The 19,069-nt window shown below is 52.9% G+C and overlaps 1 protein-coding gene across 1 annotated transcript in view; it reads right to left on the bottom strand.

Annotated features, from left to right (window-relative positions):
• Positions 1-19,069, bottom strand: part of OSBPL5 (oxysterol binding protein like 5) — a 54,329-nt gene that overhangs the window by 8,857 nt on the left and 26,403 nt on the right. The window contains exons 3-14 of the mRNA XM_084770343.1: positions 17,022-17,104; positions 11,923-12,003; positions 11,688-11,789; positions 11,129-11,332; positions 9,675-9,759; positions 6,885-7,056; positions 6,397-6,601; positions 4,917-5,101; positions 4,454-4,535; positions 3,533-3,631; positions 3,006-3,102; positions 1,679-1,777 (exon numbers count right to left, since the gene is read on the bottom strand). Of these exons, the coding sequence (XP_084626469.1) occupies positions 1,679-1,777; positions 3,006-3,102; positions 3,533-3,631; positions 4,454-4,535; positions 4,917-5,101; positions 6,397-6,601; positions 6,885-7,056; positions 9,675-9,759; positions 11,129-11,332; positions 11,688-11,789; positions 11,923-12,003; positions 17,022-17,104 (1,494 nt within the window). The remainder of the gene's footprint in view (positions 1-1,678; positions 1,778-3,005; positions 3,103-3,532; positions 3,632-4,453; positions 4,536-4,916; positions 5,102-6,396; positions 6,602-6,884; positions 7,057-9,674; positions 9,760-11,128; positions 11,333-11,687; positions 11,790-11,922; positions 12,004-17,021; positions 17,105-19,069) is intronic.

Genomic DNA, 19,069 nt, shown 5'->3' with positions numbered 1-19,069 from the left:
GGCCAGGCGTGGTAGCACATGCCTTTGATCCCAACAGATATCTGTGGCCTCCATCTTCGGCCCTCTCCCCATCCTGGGCCTCTTTTTTTTTTTTTTTTTTTTTTTTTTGGTTTTTTGAGACAGAGTCTCTCTGTGTTAGCCTTGGCTGTCCTAGACTTGCTTTGTAGTCCAGATTGGCCTCCAACTCATAGCAATCCAATTGCCTCTGCCTCCCGAGTATTGGGATTAAAGGCCTTGGCTTCTTCCTTACCATTTATTTATCCTTTTTATTTGTTTGTTTGAGACAAGGTTTTTTCCCCCTCTATAAGCTCTGTAGACCAGGTTGGCCTCAAACTCTATGACCCATGACATTCACATATTCTGATCTCTAGACCTTAGACCCCAGGGTCATCCATGAACAACAACGACAAATATATATATATATATATATATATATATATATATATATATATATATATATATTTGTTTCCTGTCTTTTCTTTTCTTTTTTGGTTTTTCAAGACAGGGTTTCTCTGTGTAGCCTTGGCTGTCCTAGACTCACTTTGTAGACTAGGTTGGCCTCGAAATCATAATGATCTCCCAAGTGTGGGATTAAAGGTATGAACCACCACATCAGGTTTAGGATGGATTTTTTTTTTTAGCATGCTCAGGAGGCGCTCTACCGCTGAGCCTTAGGCCTACCAGAGTGATTTTTAGGGTGGAGAAGCTCTTCTGTTTGACCTTACAGTGGTAACTATGTCACTATTCTTAAAACTCATAGCCTATACACAAAGAGTGGGCCTTGAAAGAAACTGTGGACTTTAGCTAAAAATTAAGTCTTAATCTGGGATTCCTATGGAAGTGGCCTGTGACATAGGCTAGAGGTGGGTAGGGCTCTACAGAAATTATAATTCTGCATGACTGGTTTGGAGGGCACATGTTTGTGCATGTGTGCATGTGCATGCATGTGTGTAAGCACACATGTGCACACACACACGTGGTGCTGGGATTGAACCCAGGGCTTGATACACACTAGGCAAGTGTTTTACCACTGAACTGTGGCTCCAGCTACTTTCCTATCTTTTAATTCCAAGACATTGATTTACTAAATTATCCAGGATGGCCTTGAACTCACTCTGCAGCCCAGGCAGGCCCTGCAGGTTCAATCCTCCTGCCTTAGCCTCTTCAGTAGCTGAGACTGATCACTAATACAACAGGAGCCAGAGGTGAGATCAAAGAGAAGCTTTGAGGTAAAGACCCAGCTCTGAAATCACCTACGAAGTCAGGGCATCTTCAAGCACGCAAACACCTGAGTGTTAGCATCTGCTAGGGTTGAGCTTGATTCTCAACTCCACCTGAATCTGGAATCACCAGGGAGGGTGTGTCCGGAGGAAGTTTAACAGAGGAAGGAAGACCCACCCTGCATATGGCACATCCGTGGGGTCCTTGGCTGAAGAAAAAAGAGGAATTGGCTGAGCAGCAGTGTTCATCTCTTGTTTCCTGACTGTGGCCCACGGTGTCACCTACCTCTCCACAGTGAACGGTAAACTCACACTGTGATCCCAAACAAACTCTTCTGTTCTTAGTTGCCTCTTTCATGTCACAGCAACAAGAAAAGTAGCTAATACAGCACTCTGTGCCATGACTGAGGGCTAGCCTGGGCTATCATGGGGGAGCATGGCATGACACGATCATTTACCTCGGCAGTGGGCATAGGGCATGGTGAGGGTGTACTCCTCCTTGCGGTTCAGGAAGATGAGCTTGGCCTTGCCATCCAGAAGTGCTGACAGTGAGTTCCCTGCAAGGACAGGGCATAGGCTGTTAAGGGCACAGACCCTTAGCTGGTACTGGAACCCAGGGTCTTAGTGCCCTTCTAACATATCCCAGAGTTCCCAGTGCCTCCAGCTGGGGCACTGAGGCAGAGACACACAACCTCCAGCCTTGGGTATCATAACACCTCTGTTCAGTTTGCACCTGCTACGCATCCTGAGAAATCATCTCACCTGCAGCATACTAGTGGCCTATCTCAGTTACTCCGGCAGGGAGTTTCAGGGAGGAGACTATGGACCTTTTGAAGCCAGCCTAAGGCCAGAGCATAGGTAGGAAAGGCGAACGGAACCTGGGTGCAGGTGCCACATGCTTCTACTGGGCACACAGAGACTCTGAGCACACAGCTGCACACAAGGCGCTGGTGAGGCTCCTGGGCACTGAGTCATTCATTCCCAGGCTCAGAGCAGCACAGGACAGAGCATAGCCTGTGATCACAAGCTGCTCCAGCCTGCTAAGGACACTCAAGTGCCTGCCACCAGCCTGCCACCAAAACACTTGATGGAACCTATATAATAGGACACTGTGTTTTCACTTCCATATACCTACTTTCTCACCTAGTACCTGTCTTTCTGCCTTCTATCCACCTATTCATTATCTATCTGTCTATCTATCTGTCTATCTATCTATCTATCTATCTATCTATCTTTGACTTCCACCCACCGACCTATCTTCTATCTACCTCTTACCTATCTCTCTACTTTCCGTCTATCATCTACCTATCTATCGACTTTCTGACTTTTTATCTACCTCGATATCCATCTCCCTACCTACCCTTTTGTCTGTCTGTCTATCTGTCATACATCCATCATCACCCATGTTCACTGCTGGGGATAGAACCCAGGGCCTCTGCATACTAGGTGTGCACTTTTCACTTTATCTGCAGCCAGGCCCCCTTTTAATCAGTACAAACAGCCACATGGCTATGGAGCCAAGCAGTTCTGTTGGAGAAGTCCTCCCCTGCAGGCTTCTCCTTTGTTTCCTGGCTTCCCTACAGATGGCTGTTCTCAGCAGAGTTGGGGCCACCCCTGCCCCCCATGGTCCCATCACTGGGGTTCTAGGCTCCTCTGGCTCTTGTTTCTGTTTTCGTTTTTTCGAGGTGGATATCCACTGGCTTCTGGAGTGAAGTACCCCCCCTCCCCACTGTTGCAAGGACCAGGACTGCACTCCCCCCGCACCCCCCCCCCCAGCCTCCTCACCATAGAACCTAGACTTTGCCGTGATGCTGCCGCTCATGCAGAAGCCGTCTTTCTGGTTGCTGACATAGAAGGCGGACACGGGAGGATGGTGGGACACCTGGGCGGGGAGAGGTGGTTCTGGAGATGGCTTCAGAAACAACAGTCCCAGAAAGGACATTCATTCCTCTGGGTCCCAGGAGCAAGTATGAGGTGAGGGACACATTCCTAAAAGTACTGGGGCAGGGCCTGAACCCAAGTGTCTGGGAAGCTGTTCCAGTTTCTGAGTCATCAGAGGATGCCCCACCTCCACCCCCACACACTGGGAAGTCAGGCTCCTTTCTGTGGCAGGTGACTTCCTGCCACAGCACTGTGCCTGCCCTTCTTGGAGACTCTCCATGAATGGTGACTCAGTGTGGAGCCTGTCCCACAGCAGGGTGCAGGCCACTCAAAACCCCACCCTCAGTCCCACAAGCTCCCGCCCACCGCCCGCCCACCACCCACTGCACAGGCTGAGCTGAAGGCCAGGCTGGGCAGTGGTGGGGTCTTGCCTGTTCAGCTATGTAGAAGGTGTGGCTGTTGGTCTGAGGGTGCAGCCAGCGGCAGCGAAAGGTCTCCCCCAGGATGGGGTTATAGGGTTTCTTGATGCCCTGTGGGGAGTACAAAGGCATGCTGGAGGGAGCAGGAGGAGAGAGCCATTTCTGGGGCTCCGGATGTGGCGAGGTGCAGATGAGACGGTGTAGTGGTTGCTCCTGCCTCTAGAAGGGGTTCTGGCTCACGGTTAGCACCCTTCTTTTGCTTTGGGGAGACTATTTTTTTGCTCGTGGCTTACAGTTGGAGGGCTGCCTCAGGATTTCCTATCTTCTACTGAGGCCCCAAGTAGATCTGACTGTCCCTGGACTGGGACACAGACCATGCAAAGCTGAGTCAAAGCTAAGCTTGGGGAGGTGCCAGGCTTCCAGGAGACCTTGGTCTACCGCAGCTACTGGATGACTCTGGTCTCTTCTCTCTGGGCCTTTTATCTATACAGTGAGAGGCAGAACCAGAACCAAACTCACTGACCTCTTCCTGGCTCTGCCTCCCGAGTGCCAGCATTATAGGTGTAAGCCACCACGTGTGTGTGTGTGTGTGTGTGTGTGTGTGTGCGTGTGTGTGTGTGTTCCATGACAAAAGATGAGGATAACCCAGATCCCAAAAGTACCTTGAAGCTTGGAGTCAAATATTCCTTTCCTGACTCCACTGTGTGTGGTGGCACCTGTCATACAGCCCAAGGCTGTTTCCTTGAAGACTGAGAAAGGGTTGAGGTGACGGGGACCAGCCCTGGAAGCTGAGCTTGAGAAGTCCAGAGGATCTGGGGCCATGGTGGAGATGGCTGATACTCTTTCAGGCCATAGAGGAGACAGTTGGTCTCACTCGCGGTGGGTTGACAGTCCCCTGGCTGAGAACCCGCCCTTCCTGCAAGTCCCTCTCACCTTGGGCTTCTTGTAGAAGCCAGACAGGTACCACCGTAGCACAAGCTTGATGCGGCGGTAGGGGTCCTCCTCTGCCACTGCCCTGTATTGGGGTGGAGAGCTCTGAATTCAGGTTTGAGTTCCGGGCTACCCTCCCCAGCACTCACCCCTTTCTCTAACCATCCCAACCTCCACCCACTTGGCTGAAAAAGGCAGCCTCCTCCCAGACAACTTGGACACCCCGTTCCATTCTTCTAGGTAGGCCAGAAGTAGGCGAAGTGGGTTTGCCTCATAGCTAAAAAGTGCTGAGGCCAACTCCACCCTAGGGCAGAGAGGGCTCTGCACGCCCCAGGCTGCTGGGGTGCCCTCAGCTCTAGGAAGAGCCCTGGATGCTCATGCCTCCACTTCCCTTTTCCTCACTCCACCTACCCCCTCCCTCTGCAGTCCATAAGGGCTGTGGGGCCCCCTCCCGCTGCCGGTGCACCTGGAGAGCAGGTCCCCATGGTAGTAGTAATCAGAGAGCTTGCTGAGGAAGGAACGAGGCTCTAACACGAAGGTGGGTAGCACCACACGTGACAGGTCCATGCCGGGCCGCAGCTGTCGCAGCAGCACCCACATCAGGCTCTTGTTTTCCTCTGACACTGTTTCCACCTGGGAGGTCTCGTCCAGCTGCAGCAGAGGGACATGGTCAGGCCTCACGAACTGGGCTGCCCAAGAGAGCTGAGGGACAGGGCTCCAGGACAGCACACCTGGCCTTTGCCCATTGGATGTGTGTCCACTCTGTGTGAACGGGTGTCACTGCCCATGCTCGGCTTGGGGGTGGGCCGGTTCCTCAGTGGAATGGGTGCCACCACCTAGGCTTGGGAATGAGAGGGTTCCTTGGTGGAACTGGTGCCACTGTCCTTGTCCTTAGCGGGTCTGGGAACAAGCCCAGCTTTATTCCGGTGCCCTGGCTTTCCCTCTCACATGTACAAACTGTCATGGTGCCGTCCTCTACACGGCACACCCACAAGAACCTCAGCCAAGGCCAAATCCACGGGGCTGCCTGATCCAAAACCCTGAGCCAACCACTCCTCTTTTCTCTAGCAGTTCCAGTACAGGAATCTGGTTTCCTGGGTCCACTGTTTGTAGGTGTGCTAGGCAGCGTTCTGCTACTATAAGACAGTCAAGATAAAATAAGGAAAGGTTTGGGCTAATTTCAGCGATAAGGAGGCTGACAAGGATTGGTAATTGGAGCCAGGTTCAGCTAAAATCAGTTCTTGGCCAATCATGGCTACACAGGCCAGCCTCAGATGAAACAAAAGCTTGCTCAACAAAGGAGGGTTTGGCATAAGACTGGTGGGCTTCATTGCTTTGGGCCTCTGGAGAGGCAGACTATCATGGAGGTAGAAGCACTTGGCAGCACAAGTGCTCATGGTCAAGACATAGACCTCTCTGAGGTCATGCCCTATGAGGCCACGCCCCCAGAGGCTCAACTTCCTCCCACTAGGCCCCACCTCCCTACGGTTCTACCACTGTCTAGCTGTGACAAGGTGGGGACCAGGCAGTCCACACTTGGCCTTTGGAGGACACTCAACATGCAGACGACAACACAGGTGCCTGACTGGGGTGAGGTGCCCAAGATTGTCGGACAGTCTCCCAGGGGCAGGGTGATGCTAGGTGTGTACATGTCCCCAGTGTGTACAGGGATTTGCCATCTGCCCAGGCAAAGCTGGGATCTTTCCTGAGCTGCCTGTCCTCTGGCCACAGTCCACCCCAGCCCAGGGAAACTGTTTGGGGCTGAACCCTCACGCCACCCCTGCATCTCATGCGAGGTGGGCAGGGCAGCGTTGAGCAGGCATGCTCACTCAGAGATGTCCACTCACAGACAGCCGCTGGCCACACGCTGAGTGACGAGAGGGTGGAGGTTTCAGCCCTAGCCCTGTGGTGCCCTGTTTCCACTCTCAGTTGACAGTCGCTCTCACCTCTCCCAGCTCCTCCTGGACCTGCTCCACATAGGTAGTTCCCCTCCGTGGCCCAGCAGGGCTGTCCAGCGGGTCACTCCCACTCTCGTTAGTCTTGCGGCTGTGATCCTGGGTCTCGGCATCGGAGTCTTCAGCATTCTCTCGCTCCGACTTGTCTGAGAACGCATCATTCTCCAGGTGGTTCTCCAAGGCAGACCCATTCAGCCTGGAGAGAGGAGGTGCCCATGGGCCCCCAACTCCAGGAGACACCCAGGAACTTGGACACCCACCTGGATAGCTGGCCTCTTTCACTGCAGGGACGTCACATAGTGCCTTATACTGAGTGACCCACATTCGTGCTATTCCTCTTGTTTTTTTATCAATAAGGACGTAAAGACCGGTATCCACAGGAGAAAACAAGTCTGCCACCCCAGTTGGTCCCCTTCCTGCTGCTTATGGGGACACCATGCAGACAACCCCCCCCCCCCCCCGTCACCTAGCTCACTCACGGGAACAAGTCTTGGTCTGGGATGGTGGCTGAAGTGGGCAGCCCATAGAGAGAAGAGGGTGAGGCATCAGGCGAGGACCCCTGCTCCCCATCTCGGCCCTGCTTGCATGTGCTCAGTCGCAGCAGGCTGGAGCAGCGCAGGGCCAGCTCCAGAGCATCTAGCCAGCAGCGGCCTGGGGGTGGGGTGGGGGTGGGGACACAAGAGTGAGTCTGGTGGGGCGGCCTCCCCTCTACTTCCCCACCAAGGAACCTTGCTCTATCTGTCTATTGTCCGAAATAGCCTTCGGAAACCAATCTCCAACTTCTGGTTCCATTCTTCACTCCACCCTGCTAGGGTCTAGTTAAAGATCTGCCTCCCCACAGACCCCAGCTTTACACACAGCCATCCTGGCAGGAGTGAATATATATATTAAAGAGATAGGTGTGTCCTCCTTTTGCCCATCAGACTATTGAAAAGAAACAATGGATCCCAAGGCACTGGAACTGCCCCAGGGGTCTCACGCTGGGGAGTGAAAGGCGGAAGCTTGGGGCAGCTTATCTCCCAGAGACCTCACAGAGTCCTGAGAACTTGTCAGACCACCTCGCAGGAGACACTGGAGCTGAGACCGTAATGGGTCAGTGATGGGCAGGACCACACCTTGACCAGGGCTGCTTAGCGATGCACTCCTCCTGCCTTCTGTTTAAGCCTGAGCCTTTCATGTCCAGACCCCCCAAAATAGGCTGAGGGGAATCTCTGTTGCTCTTCACAATGTGTCCACACTGAATAAATCTCCTTCCTCTGCTTTTCACTGTTACTTGCTGTTTGATTGATTATTGAGAATGCGTGGCTGAGTCCAGCTTGTTGGGGCTGCCAGGCCTCGGGCTCTGAGCCAACAGCTCTGGGGACCGTACACACATGTGTATGCCCTTGGGAATGACAGAGCGTTGAGACTGACATCAGGGATCCTGTGTGACTGAGGGCAGAGGCTGGGCACGGGTCTTACACGGTAGTGAGGAGCCACTGGCCAGGTACCTTCAAGAGGCAACAAAAGACAGCTTAGGGCTGTGGGAAAGCAGGGTGACAGGCAGGGCAGGGCCTGTGCTTTGTCCCTGAAGTCCTGCTTTCTTCACGACAGTGGGCATGTGTGCAGGGCTTGCGTTAGACCAGCATCTTACCACTGTTCTCAGTGTGTGTGTGTGTGTGTGTGTGTGTGTGTGTGTGTGTGTGTGTGTGGTGATAGAGGGTGTTAAGAGCTACGGGAAGAGGAACCCATGCAGGCGACACCGATGTCCCACCATGATTACTAATAGCAGTGCTCCCATCCTCTCCATGTCTGAAGTCATCTATAAATGACACCACACAGTGTCTGAGGGACTCACGCGTGAGGGTGGTCCTGGCTTAAGGCAAGATGAAGGAAGCTTTCCCTAACTTAAAGCTACAGAGCCTTTTGTTGGAGAGCCCCTGGGGGCTACATTGGGAAGCTCAGGGCACCCACCTGGATGGCCCTCCTGGTACCCTGGAGCTGCCTTTCTGCTGAGGGTTGTCTGAGGTCCTGCTGGGCTCACTGTACACTTGGTTTGAGCTAGTGCTCACCTGTGGCACTGGGTATTTGTAGGGAGAGTGAGGGGTCATGGGAGGTTATACAACTCAGGGTGAGAGCTGGGGAGATGACTGTGGGATTGCCAGGATGAGAGCTTGGGAGATCACTGTGGAATTGGACTTAGGGCCCAAGTGTGCATTTTGTGGCTTCTACAAAAGGCTTGGCATCTTGAGTTTTACAAGGCCTTTGAAACCTGTTTGAAAGCCTCTGCCTCCTTATAGGCACGAGGTTGCATGCCCATCCTTATAGGCATGGGGTTGCAGATAACAGTCTTTCTTGACTGTGGCCCCTGACAACCAGGGCTTCAGAGAAGACATGTCATCTTGTTTCTGGCTCACTGGTCACAGACCCTGAAGGTGTACAGGTTTTGTGAGGGCATAGGTTGTCTGTTCACCCCCAAAGACCAGCAGGACCAATGACAGAGTGGGTAAAGAACAATACAAAAACCATTCAAGGCCAGGCATGGTGGTGCACACCTTTAATCCCAGCACTCGGAAGGCAGAGGCAGGTGGATCGCTGTGAGTTCGAGGCCAGCCTGGTCTACAAAGCGAGTCCAGTACAGCTAAGGCTAACACAGAGAACCCTTGTCTCAAAAAACAAAAACAAAAACAAACAAAAAAAGCATCCAAAACAGCATGGGAGTCCGGCTATAACAGTTGACCACCAGGGGGCACCACAGCACCAGCAGTTATGTTATCTGCAGTATGCCAAGCCTGGACAACTGGACCCCAGTTCTCACAGCCTTGGACCTCAGCAGGGGTGCTTGCCCTGAGACTCCCCTTAGCTAGAGATGGTCACCTGAAGGGCTCCTAGTTATAGTGATGATAGGGTGTTGCTTTGAGTCTGTTATTAGTTGAGAGAATCTGGGACTGGGAAGCCCACATTAGTACCTATAACGCATTCTTGCCAGATCACCTCTGGGTTGCCTGCGGCTTTGCTTCCCCATCTTTTAAAAATGAAGTAGTTGGTGGCACTCACAACTGTCACCTGATTGGCTCCATACAGCCCTGGGATTCCCATAGCACTGGGGTGACAGGCACAGCTAATACCATTTAATCTATGTGTAAACTGAGGCTCAGCTGAGAGAAGGGTAACATTGTAGGCTCAGTCTCTGTCTTTGGGTAGCTGAGGGTCCCTGCCTTAGCTGTGGCCCCCAAGAGGACTGATTTCAGGGGACCCGGGGAGGCAGAAACAGGGCAGATGGCACTCACCGTCTGATTCCGAGGCGGCTCTGAAGATCAGGTAGCTGCTGGGGAGGGGCTGGGTGATGGAGCCCACACTCTCACCTTTGGGGCCCTGGAGAGGCAGAGAGCTGCAGGGTCAGGCACTGGGCCAGGAAGGCTGAGGAAGGGGGGTGGGTGGGGTGGGTGGGGACCCCCCCACTCTCCTTCTGACCGATGCCTCTCTTTCAGCTCAGCTTCCTGACTGTGGTGGCCAGAAGCAGCAAAGGCAAATCCTGGACTCGCAGTTGAATTTGAATATCAGAGCAACAGCAAAGGGCTGTTTAGTGTAAGTAAATCTGTCTTGTATTTGGAATAAATGTGTTTTGCACTGCTTTTGAGACAAGGTCTCACTGTGCGGCTGTGGATGGCCTGTAACTTGCTATGTAGATCAGGCGAGACCTTAAACTCATAGAGATCTCTCTGCCTCTGCCTCGGTTTCTGTAACGCTAGGATTAAAGATGTGACCCATCAGGCCAGGCTGGAATAAATTTATACAGTCAGAATTTTCATATAAAACAGTTTCATTTTTTCCTCCATTTTGGCTTTTCAGTTCTTGTTCTTATTGTTTATTTTGAGACAGGACCAGTCTCACTCTGCAGCCTAAGCTGGCCTGGAATTCTGTAGCTGAAGATGGCTTTGAACCTCTGACCCTCCTCTCCCCACGTGAAGGGGGTTGTGCCTGTGCCAGATCAGGCATGTTAATGTATTTTGGGGGTGTAATATTTTTAATCCACAATGGGTTTATTCATCTGTAATTCATAAAATGAGGGGAATAGTAATTTTTAAACAAACAGAAGCTAGACATGGTAGTTTAATACTTGTGATTTCAGCAGTTGAGAGGGTGAGGCAGGAGGATTGCCACAAGTTCTGGGCTAGTCTGAGCCGCAGAGTAAGTTCTGAAGTCAGTATGGGACACAGAGTAGGAGAAACTCCGTCTCAAAACAAAACAAAACAACAAAAGCAACAACAAAAAACCCAAGCTGGTGAGGCAGTGCATTCCTTTAATCCCAGCACTCAGGAGGCAAAGAGAGGTGGATCTCTGAGTTTGAGAATAGCCTGGTCTACATATGTAGTAAGTTCCAGGCCTATCAAGGCTACATATGAGACCTTCTCTCACTCTCGTCCCCAAATCCAAACAAAACATAAATTTTGTCATTTCTCTGAAACCCAAATGTGACCAGGTTTTCCTTGGGGACCCATTCTTGTCCCAATCAGTCCTGACCGAGAAGTCTTGGTGATGAGGGATGAAGTCTGAGCCAGGATGGTCCCTTCCTCCCTTCCAGACAGCATGAGGGGCCTAGCATGCACCATCCTTACCACCCCTACCCCTGTAGCCCATCCGGGACACCCACCCCTCAGGGGATCCCTTGCCAGGACTGTGTCCCAGGAGGAGCCACCAATCTCCCTGAATCCACCCCCGGGTGCCCTGTTGACCAGCTCACCTTTACAGCCCACACGGACTGGTCCAGCGGGTGGAAGAGCTTGAAGCAGAAGCCGTCCTTCTTGGAGGGGCGCTCGATAAGCTCACAGCAGTGCAGCAGCACCGTGCCCACCCACTGGCCCACCTTTGGCGTCTTGTAGATGAGCAGCACGCCTGGCTTCAGCACACACCACAGCTTCGTCCAGCTCTTCAGGGTCCCTCGGATCTGCAGAGGACTTCATGGTCAGGGTCATCCAGGCAGGCTGTCCCCTGAGCCATCTACACAGCTCAGTGGGGGATGATGACCAGAGGCAGGGATTGGGGTGATGGATTCTTAGGGGCCTCAGAAACTGGGAGGGATATCCCAGAGCTCCCTGGGGAGTGTGGTCCTCACAGCGCCTCGACTTGGACACTGGCCTCCAGACCTATGAGGAGTCCGCTTTGGTGTAGAGTTATTTGTTACAGGAGTCGGGAGCCACTCAGACAACTCTGTAGTGACAAATACTTAAAAGACTTGTCTCCCAAGTGCCACAGATGTCCCAGCCTACAGGAGCCCCTGTGAGCGAGCAGCACCTGCCTACCTTCAGGCTGTCAGCCATGATGACCACACTGGGGTCCGTCAGGGCACTAAACAGCTGCTTCGTGGCCCGCTTCTTCTCCTGTCGGTAGCTTTCCTTCTGTGCCTGTGACCAGAGCAGAAGTGGGTCAGAGGGAGCATGGCCTGCCCCAGGTCATCCCATGGCCAGCAAGGCACAGGGAAAGGAGGATGTAGCAGGTGTGGGTGTTTCCTCTGTCCTTGCCCTGGGCCAGGCCCACCTTGAGAGTGTCCTTCTTGGAGACCCTGGTCGTTGGGGAGGTACATTCCTTGTCAGATCCGTTGCATAGCCTGTACTCAGCCTATAAGAGAGAGAGAGAGAACATGGTGTTGGGGAGGGTGTCAGGGCAGCAGAAAGCTAGGGTCCCCAGAATGAACAAAAATGGGAAAGCGAACTGAGCACCAGCATTCATCTCTGCCTCCTGGATGTGGGTACAATAAGACTGACTGCCTCGGCTCCTGCAGCCGTGCCTTCCCCGCCCCGACCACGGTGGGCTATGCTCTTGAGCTATGAGTCAAAATAAATTCTTCTTCCCGTAAGGTGCCTTTATCCGGCATTTTGTCTCAGCAATGAGAAAAGTAATATGGTGGGGTTTGCAAAAGAGCATTTTGATGGCAGTTAGGGCATGGTGGTGACAAGATCCTAGACTGTCTCAGCTCCAAGCACACAATGCCACTCATTGGCCCCCACGAGGGGCTCATCTCTGGGCAGAGCCAACAAGGAGATTGGTGGGGATGCCACTGGCTCTGGGGGCTATATGTCTGGAGGGTCAGTGTTGAGGCCTTGCTTGAGGCTACACGTGGGAGCCAAACACCTGAGCTTGGGCCCACAGCTCACTTCCTGGACCCAGAATAGTAATCTATGCATCACAAAGCTAGAAGGAGACAGAGTCCTATAGATGGAGAAAGCGAGGTTTGGGGTGTGGGGCCAGAACATGGATGGCAAACTGTGCCCTGAATCCTGCATGCCACCTGTTGGTGTGCCCCTGGATCCCACAGGTGTGCTGTGCATGATCCTGGTGATGTCCTGTGCACTGGGACTCACTGAGAGAGAGGTTGGCTCTGGGAACAAGGAAGTAACCCACCCCGGTTCAAACTATGCATGTTTGCCTCAGTGCCCTCCAAGGCCTCCGGTCTAAGGATGGCTGCCCCTCCCCAACTCCCCCCCTGTGACAGGGAGGGAAGACAGTAGTCCTAAAGAATTCAAGTACTGTACCCTTGAGAAGAGCTGGAAGGTGACCGCTCCTAATGGAGGGAGCTACCATTGTTCCAACCACAATGTAACAAGAGCCCACAGTGGGGACAAGAAGTCAGAACTCAGCTATGGACAGAAGGCACAGCTGGGAACTCCAGCTGACTTCCTCAACTTTCCCAGGCAATTTCTGTGGATGCTGTGAGGCCAGCAGTCCCCTTGTTCACTCTCACAATCAGGCTACCCTAGTCACTTCTACTGGGTGCTGCAAACTCCTCATCTGATGGTATTTTGCTGCCCACTGCTTCTGTCTACTGGCTACCTACGTGTGTTCTTGTACGCTTGCTAAATGCTTAATGAACACATTCATTTAAAACCCAAAGTGTGCACCTTGGTCTACAAAGCAAGTCCAGGACAGCCAAGAATACACAGAGAAGCCCTGTCTCGAAAACCCAAACCAAACCAAACCAAACCAAACCAAAAAACCCAAAGTGTGGCTATCATCTGACATAGCCCACTCTCCTACACGGAACAAACTGAAGTGTCTGAAAAAAAAAAGGTCAAATAATATTTTGTGATGTGAAAATTATATTGAGAGCTAATTTTAATCGTCCGACTGGACAGAACACAGAATCGCCTGGGAAGACGGTCTCAGTGAGGGGCTCTCTGGATCATAGGTTGGCCTGTGACTTTCTTAGCTGGGTCCACTGAGGTGGGAAGGCCCGCCCTGAATGCGGTCGGCACCACGTCATGGGCTGAATGGAAAGCAGAGTACGCCGAGCTTGAGGACTTGTAGTAGTCAGCTGCTCTCTGCCTTGACCGTGGGCATCCGTGACTAGTGCTTCAGGTTCATGGTGCCTCGACTTCCCCAAAGTGATAGACTGTGACCTAAGGAAGTAAGGATGACTGTGCTTGGCTCTGAGAGATGGATGGGGCCCAAAGGTGCAGAGAGGGAAGCTGTGAGGGTGTGTGGGGTTTTCTGTTGGTGGGTACATCTATACTCATGTAATTACTGTTTAAACATTATTCATCTATTTGTGTGTGGGGTGTGTGTGTGTGTGTGTGTGTGTGTGTGTGTGTGTGTGTGTAGGTCAAAGATGTCTTGCAGGAATAGGTTCTCTCCTCCAGTGTGGGTTGCGGGGATCAAACTCAGCTGATCGTGCACTATGGTAAGTGCCTTACCTGCCGAGCCATCTCACTGGCCTATACACGCATATTAAACAGAACAGCTTTACCCCTCCAGCAAGTGAGGAAGCCATTGCACTCAGAAGGCAAAGAGACTGCTGAGCTCTCTGAGCTGGAGGCTAGCCTGGTCTACATAATGAATTCCAGGCCAGACAGGGCCACACAGTGAGACCCTGTCTCAAAGACAAACAAACCGATCACAACAGCTCAGGCCACTAAGTATTATACGTTGTCCTGCAGAGAAGGGGACCGAATATTCCACAGCAAGGCTCGGAAGCTTACCACGGTCATGCAGCCACTAAAGAGGCAAGCTGGGATTGAACCTGGTGCTCCCCCTTCAGAGCTCCAACCTCTTAAGCCACGTAAGAACATTCCAGATCACCAGAGGGAGTGCCAGGGGCCTCGGCTCAAAAGCAGTCTTTGAGCTGAGGATGAAGAATAATGTGTGTGGCAGGGAGCAGGCCGCTAGGGACACGGCCTGGGGGGGGCGAGGCGGGGAGCGACTCTGAAGACTGCTCCCCAGCTTGGCCTGCTCTTCCCTGTGGTCGGTACACATTTCTCTTCCTCAGTTCCAGAAGTCTGCCCAGGAGGAGGACAGCTCTGACCACACTGGTGGTGACATGCGCCCTTGACTTGTCCAGGGCTTGGATAGTTCCAGCCCTGCAGCCAGTTCTGTGGTCAGCTGTTTGTCAGAGCAGACTTGCAGGAGGCCAGTGCAGCCCCTGCTCAGACTAGCAGCTGGTGTTTGTCAAGAACTATGAAGAGAGGGACGAATCAACCAATGGTTTAAATTAAAACACTATTTTGGTTGTGAGCCTAGCCTGTAATGACTGAGCCATGTCTCCAGCCCAGTTAAAACACTGTTTTACAGGAAGATGTGGCTCAGTGGGTAACAGCCCTTTAAAGGACCCTGGGTTGATTCCTAGCATCTACATGGTGGCTAACAACCATCCCTAACTCCAGTTCCAGAGGATCTGACATCTTCTTCTAGGCTCTGCGGACACCAGGCATGCAGGTGCTGCATACACATGCGTGCAGGTAAAACAGCCACACACAAAATAAAAGGACTCTAACCACTACCCCGCCCCGCCCCGCCCTCCCGCAAAAGAGCCCCACTCTTTACAGCCCTGAGAATGACCTCTGCCACCCAGCTTTTCGTCACACTGGGCTGAACCAGCGGTGCTTGTTTTAGGCCACAGAGGAAGAAGGGAGGCAAGCTGGGGTCCTGGGACAGAGCAGCCACTGCATTCTGGGAGGCAAGGCCAAGGGCATTATGGGAAGCAGTCAGGTCAGTGTGGAGGCTGCTGATCACTGCTGAGAGTATTCCTCCTGAAGGCCATGCTTGGCATGCTGCCTACATACCAGAGTGCCCCCGCCCCACCTCAAGTCAATCTCGTGTCCCTATGTATACCAGGCCACACAGGAACACCTAGGAAATGGGAGGGTCCCTTAGAACTGGGGATTTTGAAATCTTCCTGGAACTCCGAGGCCTTAAAAAAAATGTCTTAAAAGCTGGAATTGGATGCTCAGTGAATAAAGCAATTGACATGCAAGTATGGAGGCTGGAGTCTGGATACCCAGAAACAAGGCACGTAAAAGCAGGACAGACGTGTAGCCACCTGTAATCCCAACAATTGAGGTAGAGTTGGGATTCTGGAGCAAGCTGGCTAGCAAGCGTAGCCAGAATTGGTGAGCTCTGGATTGAGGGAGAGACCATGCCTCAAAAAAAAAAAAAAAAAAAAAAAAAAAAAGGAGCGGAGAGCAATGGAGCAATGGAGAAAGACACCTGCTATCAGCTTCAGGTCTCGACACGCATGCACATACACCACACATACCATGCAAACTACACACACCAGACACATATACACATGTAATAAAATGAGATTAAACTGTACAGGGCTGGAGAGATGGCTCAGAGGTTAAGAGCACTGACTGCTCCTCCGGAAGTCCTGAGTTCAATTCCCAGTGGCCATGTGGTGGCTCACAACCATCTATAATATGTCCTCTTCTGGCCTGCAGTTGTACTGGCAGGCAGAGCACTGTATGCATAATAAATAAATAAATAAATCTTTAAAAAGAAAAAGATTAAACTGTACTTTGGAACAACCTCCAGATGAGAGAAAGTATTTATAAACCACACATTTGAGAAAGGCCACGGATTCAGAATATAGAAAAGACTGCTTACAACTCAACAGGAAAAAGACAGACAAGCCAATCAGGAGACAGGTGAAAGACTCGACAGATAGCCCACCCCACCAGCTGCCCCCGGGAAGACGCACATGATGCCACACAGATCTGAGTCAACAGGGAAACCCAGCCATACTGAGATGCCAATCAGGAAGGCTATAGTGAGAAACAGAATAAAAACCACCAGTGCTTGCTAGAGAGGACTGTGGGAGGGCCACCCATGGCCTGCTGGTGCTCACCAAGGGCACAGGACTTTGGCAGTTCTTTAAGCATTAAGCGCAGAATGTTCTAGAAGTCCATAGCTACCTTAGCATCTGTAAAGTCCGTAGAGGACTATACCCGGACACACATGCACCCGGGTACCCAGGGCAACTGTTTACTACAGCTAAGGAATAGGAACCACCAGGAAGTGGCTGCAGAGGGAACCGCACAGTGTGGAAGGGGGAATGCAGGCCTAATCGCTGAGAAGGTTTCCCCTAAGCAGAGGGGCTTCCTTTCATGGGTACTTTCTACTCCCCAAATAGTCCTGGCTGGCACACATCCTTTCTCGGGTTCCCCTGGGCTATACTAAGCACCTAATAAAACAAGAGAGACAGCTGGATGAACCCCACGCAGCAAGGACACAGCCTGGGTGTTGAGGCTTTTCTGCGTGAGTGTGGGGACTACAGGCTGTCAGTACCCCGCTGTCCCTTGACCTAGGCTCTCCCCTCCCACCCGACCCCCCCATCTCCCATCCTCCCATAGCCAGGCTCTTACCGGTGGCACCTTCGTGGCAGAGCCTGGGGTCAGGGGTTCTTCATCTCTGGGTGGGGATGGGCCGTTGGACTCCATGTCCCTCCCTGGAAGACAATGGGTAGGCAGGACTTCTCAGAGAGGCGAGAGTGCCCTGACGGCTGCCTGGGAAGGGCAGGAAGCCAGTAGAGTGGTGTGGCCCTGAGAAGTGCAATGGGCTTCAATAAAGGGTCCCAGGGGTTCCAGGCCAGGCCCTCACAACCACAGAAAGGAAACCGGGGAGGAGCTTGTGGACACGAGGGGAGGGCAGCTGGGCCAGCGGGGTGTGGCTTAGGCCCTTGCATGGCATCTAGGTCCAGAGAGGCACACTGCAGTTCAAAATGCAGGACTCTGGTAGTCCCATAGTCTTGCCCCGGATTAGCTGAAGAGGTGGGAGGGAGGCTTGGTGCCTGGACTCCTGCCCTGCCTCCCTGGACTCTGCAGCTTGAAAGAGTGATTTGATGGTGGGGGGGGTGGCCCAAAGCCAGCATGGGTGTGATCTGGCTACTGGGGGCTGCGTGGGGGGAAGTGGGCCTGAGGTTAATAACAGAGGCTGTGAGTCAGTGGTGGGGTGAAACTCTTCCTGCTGAAGTCACAGGCTAGGCATGGGTATGAGTGGGAGAAATGGCTGGGAGGCTGGGGGCTCTGTGGACCACCTCCCAGGAGCTCTGGGAAGGGCTGGGCGGAGCTGAGCACTGGGAGTATTCTCTGCAGAAAAGTCAGGAAGGTGACCTGAGGAAATAGGTCTACCCACAGGCCAGAAAGCAGCAGCCACTGAGGTCACCTAACACCCCAGTGTGGTGACTGGCCCTCATGTGATTGGGCCTCAGGAGCTCCTGCTCTCTGCCTGGACAGCCCCGTGACTCAGGCCTTGGTGACAGGGAGGCAGCTGTCCACTCTCAGAGGCCACATGTGGGAAGATGCATCCTGGGCGGGGAGAGGCTGAGATCCAAAGCACCCTAGACGGCAGGGGTGTCACATCAGTGCAGACAGGTCAGCAGCCATTATTCTCTTTGCTGCCACACATATCCTGTCCACACCCCTGCTCCTGGAACCTGTCAGCTCTTCCTTGAAGAGGGCCTGGCATTGTCCCTGCACTGCCCAGTCAGTTAGCCCACAGCTCAAGCCTCCAGAAACTGCTCATGAACTGAGGCTCGCCCATGCCCTTCTTGCCTCCCCACTGCCACCCAGTCCTCGCCTCCTCTCCTGCCCTCGCCCTGTTCCTACAGCACGAGTGAGTGAGGGCTACAGGCTACTAGGCATCAACCTTGCTTGTATCCCAGTGACTGTCTAGAGTGCCCTCCCCACGGCCTCAGTTTCCCTCTCTGGTAGCTAAGATTGTTAATGACGTGACTCCTAGCTCTCCCTCCCTGTTGACTCTGCACCTCCCACCCTCCCCCCCCCACTTCCTCCAAGGGTTGGTGCCTCCTCTTCACTCTGTATCTAGCAGTGGGGGTTGGGGGGAGAAGAGGGCAGAGGGGTGGGGCATGGCTGGAGTGCTGTAAAGTAGGACAATTCCACCTTCCACTCCTTAAGGACCCCTGAAAAGAAGGGGTAGGTCCTCTAACGCCAGCGGCCACTCACAGGGCAGAGAGGGCTCATCACAGACTCAGCTTTGGGTGGACAGGCGCAGAGGCCACAAAAATGTTCTTTGTGGTAGGGCCCATATTCCAGGACCCAGAATTTTATCCGCAAGTAGCACGGAGGTAGCAAGGACCAAACTGTTCCCTCCCAGGATTCAGGACTGCTTGGAAGTAGGACATAGGAATTGATGTTGCCTCCATTTTGTATACAAGTAAACGGAGCCCCAGAAACTGGTCTTGCAGGCACCTAGCCAGGAATGCAGGGCTGGGGCCAGGTGCCTGTCCCCACAGCCAGTGTTTGAGGTAACTTAGTCCCTCAGCAGCAAACCTGGCCCTTCTTTGCCTACTAAACCCACAGTCCTCTTTGTGTGGGAGTCACTCTCACTGGCCATAAAGGTATTGGAGGGGTGGGACCCTGGCTAAGCTCTTACAGCTGCAGAGTCAGGAGGA

This window comes from Acomys minous (genome assembly GCF_964271855.1).
Source record: "Acomys minous genome assembly, chromosome: 2".
Lineage (NCBI taxonomy): Eukaryota > Metazoa > Chordata > Mammalia > Rodentia > Muridae > Acomys > Acomys minous.
The sequence above is the reverse complement of the archived record's forward strand: the minus strand, read 5'-3'. Positions and strand labels throughout refer to the sequence as shown.